Consider the following 13,958-nt stretch of genomic DNA (forward strand, 5'->3'; position numbering starts at 1 on the left):
GTGAAGATTAGTGATATATTTAGAAAAAATATAAATGTCCTTTAATTTTGAAAAAGCGCAACCATAAATTTAAAGAAGATATAGAATATTTTTTTAAAATTTATGAGTATCATAACAAACGCTTTTGAAAAAATGAGTGATAGGTAAAAATTTTAAATTTAAATATGATTATTTTTTTATAACCATATCTCATCATATCTCTAATTTAAATTTAAATTTTTTTTATTTTTTTTTTGTGCTATAAATACATCTAACCTAACATGTGGTATATGCCTTTTATCTTCTTCCCTTCTCACACACCCATTCTCTACCTATAATTTAGTCAATATTAAATTTAATCCTGTGGTAAAACTGACTTTGCAGTAAAAGTAATGTGAAGCGTTGGACCCTGTCCTTGAAACTCTATTCACAATATGCAAAATATTTCTATGATAAGCGTTTAACGTTGTCCTTGAGAATCTATTTACAATATACAAAGACAATATGATTTAATATACCCTTCAAATGAGAGGCTCTGAATCAGAACTAGCAGAAAATAAATTTAATAGTATTTTTAAAGATAGCGTTCAACGCGTCTTAGACTATTATTATTTTCTCTCTCTAACAGTTTTTGTGATTTGCTAATGCAAGGTCAATTATACAACATATCCAACAAATTATTATCATTGAAACAACTGTTACTTTTTATTTGATTTTCCGTACAACGGACAAGGTGTTGTTCTAGCATACATATATAATAAGGATAATTATACTAACTCCTGTGAGGTTAACGTATAATAATACACTTTATCGTCATTGATTCAATAATGCACCTGAGCTTCCTTATCTCCCCGACTCCCTTCAACATAACGACATTAGTCTTCTTTAGTATGAGACATAATAAAATGGCCAATTTACTCTTTTTTTAACAATATTGCCTTGTGCCTACTGTGGTTAATGCCTTATAGGGGATCTTATGGCTGGAAGAGAAGTGGACCAAACACCGTCATGTGGAATTGGAAACGAAACATATACTATAATTGGTATAACTAGAAGTATATCCTTTTTTTAGTACAATTAGAAGAAAAGGAACATAATAGAGGATCTAAATTACGTCCCTTGCCTATGATGTAATGTCATTATCTGAACACTAGAATCTCATTCTCTCACGACTAGGAAACCAGATAAAGGTGTTGTAAAACTCCATGATCAAAACTATGGACTCATGATTTTTAGTTTCTAGTTTTACATTAGAGATGAAAGCAAATACAGAAACGGATAAGTGACCAATTGAACCTCCGACATCATCAAGTTGAGCTACAAGCTCGTTGACTTGACTCGTCATCTGTTTTTCCTTTTTCTGGGCTATACGGTTAAGTTTATGACACAGGAAGGATAACACATTCCAAGGATAGAGTATGCCGCAAGCTTTAGTAAGGGCCTACAGTGGTATTTACAAACTATCTACCAAGGAGGATATCTAACGGCAAAAATTTGACCAAAGCTTTTCAAGCAATTGACTCGTCATCTTTTGCTTAATGTACATGGTACACATGCAAACACTCATTGACCACAATAGGACAGGAGGAACTCATAAGTTACGGACCTTGACCATCATTCAGCTTAGTCATTCTTGCTAAAATGAAATCTTTCATGAATCAGTATTGTCTTGTAAGTTCACTGTTGACACTGATTCTGCAGATCATATGGCTTTCTCCGTTCTTTGACGCTTTGGGGCTTGAGCACTATCTTCATTAGCAATAGCATGTTGAGTTTGGGGAGAATCCGGCGTCCCACCCTTTTCTGGTGATCCTTCCTTGACTGTAGCACTGCTGATAACTTGATCAGGTCCTGACTTGCATGGGTCTGCTAGTGATGCTTCCATTTCATTATTGGCAGGGAAATCTCTAGTAGCATTTGAAGACATTCCAGATGGACTCTCAATGGTAGATGACAGTGCCTTGAACGTTTCAGTTCCAGGTTTACATTGCTTTTCAAACATCATTTGAAGGTACCTTCCTTGTTCTTCTATTCGCAACTGGAGATTTCTTTGAATCTATCACAGAAAAAAGAAGGGGAAAAGAAGAACTGCATTAGAACTATAAAAGATATATGACCGCCATAAGAGAAACAGTGGGATGCCTCAGGAAATTCACTTTTTGCAGTTGGAAATCTAAATCCCTAACTATTAATGCATTTAATGACAGAAGCATCTTACCTCTAAATTCTATAGGCATAATTTATTTTGCCAATCGAAATATTACAGATAGTTCCATACTCAATAAAAGATACAAATGTCCTAACCAACGTAGCCAAAAATAAGATTAAGAACCAATATTGTACATAATAAAAATGGTAACCATATAATTTTGATTCTCTTAAGACGAAAACAGCATAAAGAACACAATATTCAACAGAAGGTCATAAAACCCTTGAACTAAAATTTGTATCTTCAACAAATCAAGGTATATTGTATATGAATTCCCATGGTATATCGTCAGTGTCTAATTTCTGATCCATAAAGAACAGGATTTCTCAGTTTTTTAAAGCATATGAAGCTGATAAGCTATTAAAAAATACTATTAATAAAATAGTAATCAGAATACAGAGAATGAGATGAATAGTAGTTTCTTTCCATAGAGAAGAGTTACATCCCTTCAATTTCTTTCACCAAGCTGATAAAGACAGTATGGTTTCTATAATCATGGCAATTGTATGGTTGAAAAAACCAAAAGAGCCAGTTTGATCAGAACCAGTGAATTGATCTGGTATTTGGTCCAATCAACTCAGAAAATAGAATGCCCAGAACAGCCAAACGGATAGAAAACAGATAACCAGTTTGAAACTTCTGTTTTAAAAAATAATCAACTCAACCCAAAACATTTGAGCCAAATGAAGGCTCAATGCTACACGGTACAAATTGCCACATATGCAAGGCATGAAATGGCTTCCTCCTTCTTAGCTTTTATGTATGTTGTATGCTTGGATGCTCTAATTTCTATTATCTGTGGACTTCCTCCTCTTAACTTTTATATATGTTGAATATTAGAATGTTACACTCATTGTCCAACGAGGCACTTCAAAGCATTTGGTAATACAATAGTTGTTATTATTATTATTGTTGTTATTGTTGTAATATTTCATATAATTTTTCTTTTGTAAATTTTAAATTTTCTTTCAATCAGAACCAAACTAAGTAAGCTGTGCTTTCACCAATTCAATGACCAGTACTGATTGCAACAGAAACAGCGATTGCAAGTTGAACAATCCTTTGAGTCACTCTTTTAATACAATTCATTTAACATGCAAGAGAGAAATTCTGGAGGAACAGAGTTCAAACCTCAAGCTGTTCATGCAACCGCTTCTGAACCTCCATTTGTAGTCGTAGAGCTTCAGTAATCTCAATACCACTGTCAGTAATGCAACAGTAAAGTTAGCATAACAATTACTGTGTATGAAATATTACAAAAAACTTCACGTGGAACCATATATAGGCCCAATCGTGGTCTTAATCCTGAACCACTGAAAATTCTAAACAACTCACTTCCTGATCCTTATTCTAATCTCCTTTGGTCATCACAGCAGCCTGTGTATGATGGTCTAGTAACAAAGCCTCTTTCTCTTTCGTTTTAATCCTAATATTAATTTTCTAACCTTCCCCTAATTAACAGTTTATCTTTAATCTTATCGGGGTTAAATGTTGAGATATGAAACAATAACTGCCATCAGAAGAAATAAAATTAAGAGGGATAAATTCCATATATCCTACTTTCCATAGATCGTACAACAAAGACAACTACAACCAAGTCTTATTCCACTAAGTGAGACTACATGAATCACACAACATCATTGAACTTGGTTAAAAATCAAATTCTTTAAAATATTATTTATCGTTAAATCTCTTTTAATAATTTCCTCTAAAGTTCTTCTAGGTCTCCCTCACTTTGCTAAACTTTCCATAAATCATAATCAATTTAAATTCTTTTGAGAATGTGACATTTGTACAGCAAAGTCACATCAAAGAATGGAGTGATGTCTAACAATCTAATGTATTAACATTTATGGTAATACTACATAACTGAATTCTTTAAAATAGAAGTAAATAGTTTACTTACGTTTTCAAATCTAGAGATGACGTCTCTTCAATGGAACTTGATTTTTTATCCATAACTGCTGCCAACAGTTGTCAACAAATTGTGGATTAGCTTATAACACATAGAAGTATGGTTCTAGGTTTCAAGAAAGTGACCCAAGATACACCATGTCCAAACATCAATCACATTGGTCTAGGTCAATTTTTAGGAAATTAGAAGGTAAATTTTTAGTTTCTTGAGCAAGCACAGGGGTTTCTCAATAAAAAGGGAAATCCATGGAGAGATAGAGATAGAGAGACAAAAGAACCAAGAGGCTTAGATTAGTGAAAAATGCTGCATCCCCTTACTGCTCTTTACTGAAGTTAATTTTATCTGTATATTTGTATATTTGCAACAGTTTGTCAGTTGTATAAAATGTTACAGCTTCAAAACTAATTTATGCTCAATAGTATAGTAAGAGAATCTGTGCGCACTTGTGTCTTAATCAAAATCTTGTGTGCAATGGGTTAAGACTCATTAATACCAGTTTTAGAGATTATACACACACATCATTCAATAGCTTGTCATTCAAGGTGATGATGAATTGATCTAACAATTGAATGCACAAATGGTTTGAAATGTGTTAAAGATATAAGGTATTTAATCAATTAGTAAACATTTTATTTTTTTGAAGAGCATTTTACAGAAAAACAAGTTTCCAATGAAGAATAATCTAGATGTTATGAGCTTTTAATCCTACAGTAAATTTTGCAGGAAGTTCATCCTATTAATTTTATTTAGTGGTGAAAGATTGGTTTTATTTTTTACCAATGTTAAAGGAAACTAACTCCTATGCAAAATATGCATGGTACATACTACATATAATACAATACATATCTTATGTACCTTCAGATGACTCTGGTCTATATCTAGCTGTCCTGTATTTCTGCATTTCAAGTCAAACTTGTTTCAGTAAAAACTCATGATATCAAACAAACCAGGGAAGTTAAAAGCAATGTGCACATACCTGCAAATGGCTTTTAACATGATATATAGTTAATCCTTCAACTTTCATGAGCTTCAGCACACCCTTAGGAGTAGCTCCTGCAGAAAGAAGAAAAACAGAAATAAAATGAACCAAAGTTTAACAAACCTAGACTAAGAATTAACAAACAGAGTAAGAGAGATAAATGTACTTTCACTCCCGCCAAGTTGGTTGACAGCCTCGACAAAGGTCTCATGAAGTTCTGGTGTCCAACGCATTCGTGACTTGGCCGGAGCAGAATTTGCTGAGGAAGAGGGGGCAACACTAATGCAATTTTCTCCATATGAAGCAGGAAGTTCCTGATGGCCTTGGGATTGATGTTCTGGAAACTCTGAAAATGGTTTTGAAACCTGGAATGGCACCTAAAGCAACAAAATGAGATTCTAACACACTCCCTGAATAAATTACTAATCACTTTCCTCTGAAGCTAATATTGATTTGAGTTATGAAAAACTTCACCTTTGGCTCAAGATCTTGAATGTTGTCAGCAAGTAGGTCATTCCAATTAGAAGTCAAAGTATCATCATCACTAAGTAGCTGCTCAGCCAAGTCCTTCCAATCATTTTGCTTACGGTACTCCTCAGATGCCATGATAGTGCAGGCACTGTTTTCTACCCGACCATTATCAATAGAGTTATTTGCAGGAAAATCCAGAAAGCTTGTCAGGGAATCTGTATGCCAGGAAGCATTATTTTCTTGGGAATAATGGCTACATGTTGCAGAAGTTGGTGGTTCGTTATTTGAAGAATATGATAATGGAAATTGGCCCACGTTATTCATTGATTGTGAAACAAAGTGAGCATTAGTAGAGTGTTTTTCATGAGGGGAAAGGGATGAGTGATGAAGATCGGTTGAATATCCAGGGGAAGATGAAAAAATATGCCCAACAACTCCACCGGAATTTAAATAACTTGAATGAGTAAAAGGTCTTGTCATAAGCTCATGTTCTACAGAATCCAGCTGTGAATCAGGCTTGGGATACATCCCTTCTGGGGGTATTGGAAGGACTGACAAGGATGAAGAAAGTGCTCCAGACACCCCTATGTTATTGAGTTGTTTTGATCTTTCAAAGGAGAAAGTAGGATGTGCTTCCATTATTTCCCTTCATTGTGGATTAAAAAGATAAAGTATCAGTTTTCAGTCAATTTATAAATCATAAACCCAGTATTGTTCCTGTTGGTGATGCTCACCAGTAAAATACTACAGAACTTGCTGTTTGTTATTGATACCCAAACCAGACTATTTGTCATCAATCTTTAGACCTGTGAAAGGAAACAATACTCTTTAGTCTGTAATATAAAAAGTTACTCAAAGGAAAGCAACTCACTTGTAAGAACTTCTGAAGATTATAAAACCTCATCATCACAGACAAACTAGATAAAGAGCATGCCCAATCCTGAAAACAAGTAAAAACAGAAAATACTAAATGTAAACAATCGTAGCTGTTGATCTCAAGCCTCAAAGTTTCACGAAGTTAGATATTCAATGTCTGATAACAATTCATAATTCCTAGTAATTTAGGTCCAAAATGAAATCACAACTGCTTCCTCTCTCTGTGTGTGTCTCTCTCTCCCTCTCTCTCTATCTTTCTCTCTTCCCTATTCAAAACCATTATTATTTGATTGATAAGTTATTGTATTGTCTATTTCATTTGCAGTAATAAATGAAACTGATAAGTTATCTTCTGCCTCGTCTTATGTTGTTTTGTTATCAAAATGAAAATGACAGTGTGAAGAGAGGTTCCAGGAGCAAAAATCACAGAAGATAAACCTATCGACCTTGTGCAATTCACAAAAGGGAACCACCTCTTTTTATCATTATAAAATTTGTGAAATGTGCCACAGCATTCTTACCATTTTCTCAAATCACACAATACCTACTCTACAAGTGACCTCTTACAGTCCAACTATAGACAATAAACCTCAAATAGAGAGTAAAATTCTCAAGCTCTTTCATTTTTGCAAAACACACGTGACCGTGAGACAAGTTTATCATAAGTTAACATCTTCTCGACTAACACTCATCAATTCACCTATTTATACTTAAAACTGAAATGAAATATAATACAAGGAGTATGAGTGTTTTTACCCAGCCCGTTTTCAGTTTCTTTCCCTATTGTTTCCATGAAGTTCAGAGAAAAACATTTTTCAGTTAAGAAGACCAAGAGTTAATCTCCCAATCCAATCCATCAAAAAGGAACGCAAAAACCAACGATCAAACACTTACTCTCAACAAACATTACATGAAGAAAAGACGCAAGCAATTCACAGTCACACGAATAGATATGCAAACTGATATAATATCACAAACGATGTTGCAAGAATAAAAAACGATTGAACTAACCAAAAAGTATATATAAAAACAAAAATAATTAAATAAAAGGAATCAGGAAGAGAAACAGAGTTGGTAGCAACAACCAGCATAGCAACGGAGGGAAGAGAAGCGAGGCAATAGCAACACGATGCGATGAGAAGTGAAGTAACGCAAAGAAAAACGTGAAAATGAAGCGAAACAAAAAATCAGATACCCCGAAATTCCACTCGTGACTAGTAAAACGGTGTATCAAATTCTTACCCCAGAGAAATGGAATCGAAACCGAAGCAGATGAATGGAACAGATTCTGGTCACAGAGAGAGAGAGAGAGAGAGAGAAGAGCGGGTGTTTTTGAACTCCGTCACCGGCAGGTGAACGGTGATCAACGAAACGAGTGCGTTTTGCCTTCTTCTCACTGTGCTATTGCTGTGCTACTACGCTCAGCCTCATCCACGCGCCATCCACTCGCGTGCCCAACAATCTCGACTGCATGCAATTTCCATTTATATATATATATATTGTCATGCTTTTCAAAAATTCTGTGAAAATAATCTTTTCCAAATTTATACGCAGCGTCTCGAGAATTCGAATTTTGATTTCTTTTAAGAGAATATTCACTTATTACTATGTATTTTTTTCTATTAAAAAAACAACTTAAAATTTATTTTCCCTTTTAGTGTATACTAATACATCAATTGACCATCTAATTATTATTTAGTAATGATAGTTACTATTTGATAACTTAATTTCTTAAAAAATAAATATAAAATAAAATATTGTATAAAAATGTAGAAAATCGGAATATAAAGTTTAAATTAGATACATGTCACAGTTATTGCTTTTAGTGAAATTTTAAAATGTAAGATATGCAATGGCATATAAAAGAAAAATTAAGATATGTAACTTTTTAAGTGGCATATTTTGTGATGGTAGAAGAATTTCTGTGTAATATACCGCTAGTGAGGTTTGTGATGGGTGCACTATGAAAATATCTATTGGTGTCACAATTCTATGTTAAAAAACATTTTCTTTTATATTTTTTATTCCTGGGGACAAAAACAAAATGTATAAATATCCATACTTTTCTATTGTTAAACTACTTTCAACCTCTAGAATAATTTTGTTTCAAAATTCAGAGAACAAGAAAAATTATTTAATTATAGAACAGTTTTTTTAAAATATATGCTTAATTATAACTAATTTTACAGGATATTATAAATTAATGCATTCGTAAATATTAATTATTAAATTCTTTATACTTTTATTTATTATAATTTGTTAACAAAATATTCATTCATTATTCATAGAGTAAAATATATTCATCATCATCATTATTATTATTATATGGGTTTAACATTCATGAAAGAGTAGGATTGGCACAGAAAGTACTACAATGCATGTTCCAACAATATAAACCTTGTAAATGGATGAAAGGTTAACCACCTAAAAGGGTTTTAACTTTAGCTCACTCATTGAAGGTAAAAGCATCTTTATATGTAATAGGAACTTAATTTAAAACTTAAAATAGGTTCATGGTGGATGAGAGAATGTCAGTGACACAGTTGCACCTATTGTAAGTGCTTAGTTTGAACAAGTGCAAGTAAAAATACTTTAGAATAAGGATTAAAATTAGTCAACCGTCCAATTGTTATAGGATATTACACCCTATCATAGTTTGACTTAAGTACTTATTACCATATTCTACTTCGATATAGTTTAACACATTACACAAGTGTTTTTGTTCCTTTAAGATACTCTATTGGATACTAAGTCAGTGAAATATAGAAACAATATCCATTATTGTTCCTTTAAGATACACTAGTGCTTTTGGGCTTATTTTGAGGTGAGAAAGAGGGTCGATCGAGTTTGAACATTTGGAATGGAAGACAACTAAGAAAGATAAGAAAAGATATTAGGGTGATGGATAAAAGTAGGCTTTTTGTATTTTTGTTTTTATTTAAAGTTTATTAGTTTGTTGTTTAGTTTCCAATACATTATGTATTTTCAGTTAATGGTATGTCAGTTTATTTTAAAACAAGTTAATGTTTCATTTGAAATCTTAGCTATGTATAGTTAAGTACCTGTTTGTAAAAATATTTGCAACTTCCATGGCTCTTTTATTACACAGATTTCAAGATTCTGTCTAGTGAGAAGGTAAAATTTTTCAATTTTCTAAAATTCCATTTCAGGTGTAATACAAACACCCCTAATGTTCTCTTTACAATTGGAAGCACTGGAGTGAAAATTACAGATACAACTTTGAAATGGAAATAAAAAGAAAGCTACCATTGAATGATCATGTCAATGAAAAGGTAGATTAAATTTCATGCATCAGTTAATGACATAATAGATTAGACTTGCATACACATTGAAACACAAATTAAGTGGGGGGCATTCTTTTTGGTCATTGGATCATAATCACGAATGACATAATTATAACTAGTTTTCCATCAAAATTGGCTTCAAGTTACAGCCACCTTGCCTATGAAATATGTCATAAAAATAGCCCAAATATTTAGCCATATTCATGTGTCGCACAAGTGGACTCAATAATGTGAAAAGGATAAAAAGGCAAACAGCACATTCATTAGCCAAACACGGTACATATATTCTTCATAGTGTGGACCAAGGAAAGATAGAGTGAAGGGGACCAAGATGATTCTTGTAATAAACTTCATTAATGAAATGTCAAACCAAAATTAGTGAGTTCTTGAACTCTCCTAGGTTCATCCAAAATATTCCAAACTAATCACTGAAATTCAAATTTGTCCATTTTCAAACGCACCCATTTATTTATTTTTAATTTGTGAAAGATTGTTCACAAAAATTTTCAAAGACATTCTTTTTTATTAACTACTTTTTTTAATCACAAAAATATCTAGTCTCACTATTTATCTTTAAATTTTAATTTATGATTCATAATTTTTAATAAATTTCCATAAATAATAAAATTTATATTATTAACTTGAATTATCTCCAAATAAAAAAAATCGTATAATAAATAATATTTTTAAATAAATTTTTATTGAGTTTAATGAAATCATATGATTTATGTAGTCAAAGTTATAAAATCTGTGTTATTATTGTTGTATTACAGGCGAGATATGGCGTAATTGTGAAGTTTTATTCAAACTCTTGTCCTTTTGAAATAATTTAGCTGACAGAATTACGAAACATGCAACAAGATTATGCTGGTTGAAATTTCATGATACATTTTTATTTCTTTTCCATATTCTTTTTTCTTTCTTGTGAAGTTTCCCGTTGACTGATTTCAGAACTCACCCCATTAATTTAGTTCTTCATTTTAACATAAATTTTTCTTGCTAATTTCCAACTTACCAATTCTGAAAACCAAATTTACACTCTAAAATTGTGTGCTTACCCATAACCACACTTTATTTGAATGAAAAGTGTAGACAACAGATTCAAAGCATCTTTTGCACAGCTTTTCAAAGTGCAGTACCCACTCTCTCTCTCACTCAAATAGAGCCTAACCTCCACCACTTCACTCAGATTATGTCATTTAATATAATTTTTTTCACGTTCATGTGACATTATATACTTTGTTAAGTTCAACTTTGAATTGTTTAGTAAATTTCATTTGAAAATTAAATTTTGAAAGTTATTTATAAATAAATAGTACAAGTTATTATTATTACTAGTTTCATCACTTTCATTGAAGAAGATAGGCTAAGTTCAGCTGGAAATGAATCGATGCATGAAATTCTTTACCTTACACCAACTACAATAATCTTGTTAATCATTTTAGGTCAGAAAAGAGATTTCCTTTCTCCATTTAGCTGTAAAGAAACTTGATTGTGGGCTCCTAAGGATTAACCTTGATCAGTGCCACAGATTGTGGCTCCTTCCTAATTCTCCTTAGTCCAGAAAATGATGGCAAAAAAATAATTGTGTAAGCGTGATTTTGATAAAAGCACAAAAGAAAGCCACGAAAAACTTTATTTTCTCATAACTAAATTTTAACTTTTATCTTATATCCTTTTTTTTTCTTTTGTTCTCTGCATTTAATCAGTTATAAGTTTCATGGTAGAGAAAGGTTGGAGTTGCTTTTAAATATTGAAATTGAAACCCCCCCAAAAAATGAGAGTAAGAGAGAGTTGCAAATAGGATCTGTTTAAGTAATTATTTGTGCATCACCATAAGTTTGATTATTTGATCCTTCAATATTAATATTTTAACAGATTATTGAATTTCTTTAATGACAATCTATAAATCCATATTCTGTTTGAAAACGATGTTAAGGTCATATCATATTATTATGCCATCAAATGTCAAACGGATCATCCTTTAACCTATGGATTCCCAATCACATACACAGATTATAACAATGGTCAATTGAAACTCAAATCCCACTGCTTGACAAAAGGATTGGTAGAATTGACAGTGATGAACCCAAAGAAGGAACAAAGCAAGAGAATACATTCCACTGGGGAACCCGTTTCCTTGTTTTTTTTTTTTTAGCCATTATTTAGTTGACAAAGAAATGAGATATTAATCTTGGATAATTTTTTCTTTGCATTACTAATTTCCATATAGAAGCCTAAAAAGTATATATGAAGGTGAAATTACTAAAGGATTGTGACAAACAAAGCCTATGCAATGTAGGACAAGAGAATCAGTTCATAAAAATAAGAGGTAGTTGCCATTAAGAATTCACAATGGATACACAGCTTTCACAATGAGGTTGAAAGTCAGATGACACAATAGTTCCAACCTTCAACTTGGCTAGTGAAAAATGTTTGCATGACAAATATATAAAAATCAATTTACAATTGAGAAATTGTAGAGGTTTTTATCATATGGCTATACAATAACAACAAACCGTGTAGATCAATTATTCATAATTCAAAAAACAAAAAGAAAAGTTAAAATAAAAAAGATCATCAAAAAACACGAGATGGGATATGTTCATTTGAAGGACCATCATCAAAGTTCAAACAATAGCTGCGAAAATCATAGCTGTACTGTGGAGTGCTCCTTTGCCAACTCAAAGCTTGCTTCAACTGATTCTTCAACTTACAATATACTTGCCTGAAGATGCATGATGAAGGGAAACCCCCAAGTGGTGTCTTTCTATGGACATTACCAAGTGTGACTGAAGAAGTAACTCTTGCTTTCCTGTGAAACTTCATCAACTGATTTCTTTGAAGGCTATACAATCTTGAGATTTTCATTCTTCACTACAACTTGCTTCACTTTAGATGTGTATTATGTCAAGTGAGAACTTGTATTGCTACAACAAATGTAACACCATAGGTGATTTTATAAGTGTTCACAATGCAATAAGGCATCGAATATTTAATGCCACTTGCGGAGTTGTGGTAGATGGAAAACATTATCATGAATAGTTCATCAAACGTTACTTTGCTACCTTTCCACAGTGATAGTGGCCCCATCATGCTGAAAGGATTAAAAGCTGTCCTATTAGTGATGTAACATAAATGCGGTGTGTCTAAGCACTTTTTCGAAGACAATATTGCATAGAGTTGTTTGTGTATATCATTGTGATTTACTTGTGTTTTACACTAGGATTTAGCAAACTTTCCTAGGATGCTTCAACGATGGAGTACTAAAATGAGGTCGGTTCTCAGACATAAAGGTACACACGCAAATCCTACGTAACCAGATTAGAATTCACTAACTTTTTCTTCAAAAGGTGTGACTACACTTGATATAAATTAAAGTCCCGAATGTATTCCATGTCACATTTGAGGGACAGATCATATCATGCTGACATGCTGACACGCATCAAAAGGTACAAGAAAATATTGCAAATAATCTACCATAAAAGATGTTACATGTGTCTTGCCAAAGCACAACTTGAAATAAGATAACCCCATTATCCACATTCATTGATTAATATATATTCAGAAATAAAATGCTACTTTAACTTTTAGAGTTCAAATCTTTATTTAAAGTGAAAGTTTGAAAGCAGATATGTAATATTCGTGTGGATAATTAGTCAGAGCGCCACATTCAATACGTAATCAAAAGGAAAATCAAACTAGTATGTTAGTCACAGGCATACATATATGATGAGGTTACTCCACTTTCTAGTTTTCAAACTTGCTGCCTTCAACCAAGGAAAAGCTATGAGAAAAAATTTATAGGGTACTTACATATCCATCCATATTCAAGAACCATAAAATTTCACTAGTATGTTTTATTCTTACATTGCCTACTTTTTTTTAGTGTGGCTATTTGCCATTCTTAAGAGTATCATCAATCAACTGATAAAGGGTTATTTCAAGTTTAATATGTGATTTTGAATTTGAATCTCAATAAATACAGTTGTATTAAATAGGAATGACAAGAGAGTAGCAATAGATATTTGTAGCTATCGTTTTAGAAAAAGAAGTAGTTATTATGGCGGTTATAACAGACTGATAGGTACAAAGATAAACCAAGTTTGTTAGAAATAATGGTTGAGCAATGCAATCAGATTTGGCAGTTGGCCATATGACAATGATGAGAGGGCCACAAACTAAACAATTTTGTATTTCTTATATTGCCTCTCGTTGAAGTAA

General features: G+C 32.5%; 1 protein-coding gene across 12 annotated transcripts; it reads right to left on the reverse strand.

Moving 5' to 3' along the window:
• Positions 1 to 664: 664 nt before the first annotated feature.
• On the reverse strand, positions 665 to 7,897 carry LOC113871057 (protein PHOSPHATE STARVATION RESPONSE 1-like). 12 transcript variants are annotated; one of them, XM_027507779.1, is made up of 10 exons: positions 7,672 to 7,897; positions 6,453 to 6,493; positions 6,288 to 6,359; positions 5,557 to 6,199; positions 5,249 to 5,447; positions 5,080 to 5,156; positions 4,959 to 4,998; positions 4,095 to 4,149; positions 3,320 to 3,389; positions 665 to 2,035 (listed from the first exon to the last, which is right to left on the reverse strand). In XM_027507779.1, the coding sequence occupies exons 4-10, from the start codon at positions 6,190 to 6,192 to the stop codon at positions 1,682 to 1,684; spliced, it is 1,431 nt and encodes a 476-aa protein (XP_027363580.1). In that variant the 5' UTR covers positions 6,193 to 6,199; positions 6,288 to 6,359; positions 6,453 to 6,493; positions 7,672 to 7,897; the 3' UTR covers positions 665 to 1,681. The 12 variants fall into 12 exon arrangements, with proteins under 12 accessions (XP_027363580.1, XP_027363573.1, XP_027363572.1 ...); XM_027507772.1 differs by having other exon boundaries at positions 4,095 to 4,152; positions 5,249 to 5,459; positions 5,557 to 6,196; positions 6,285 to 6,359; XM_027507771.1 differs by having other exon boundaries at positions 4,095 to 4,152; positions 5,249 to 5,459; positions 5,557 to 6,196; positions 6,285 to 6,359; positions 6,425 to 6,493.
• Positions 7,898 to 13,958: the final 6,061 nt, after the last annotated feature.

The sequence above is a fragment of the Abrus precatorius genome, unplaced genomic scaffold (assembly GCF_003935025.1).
Source record: "Abrus precatorius isolate BTA unplaced genomic scaffold, Abrus_2018 Scaffold7, whole genome shotgun sequence".
In the NCBI taxonomy this organism is placed as follows: Eukaryota; Viridiplantae; Streptophyta; class Magnoliopsida; order Fabales; family Fabaceae; genus Abrus; species Abrus precatorius.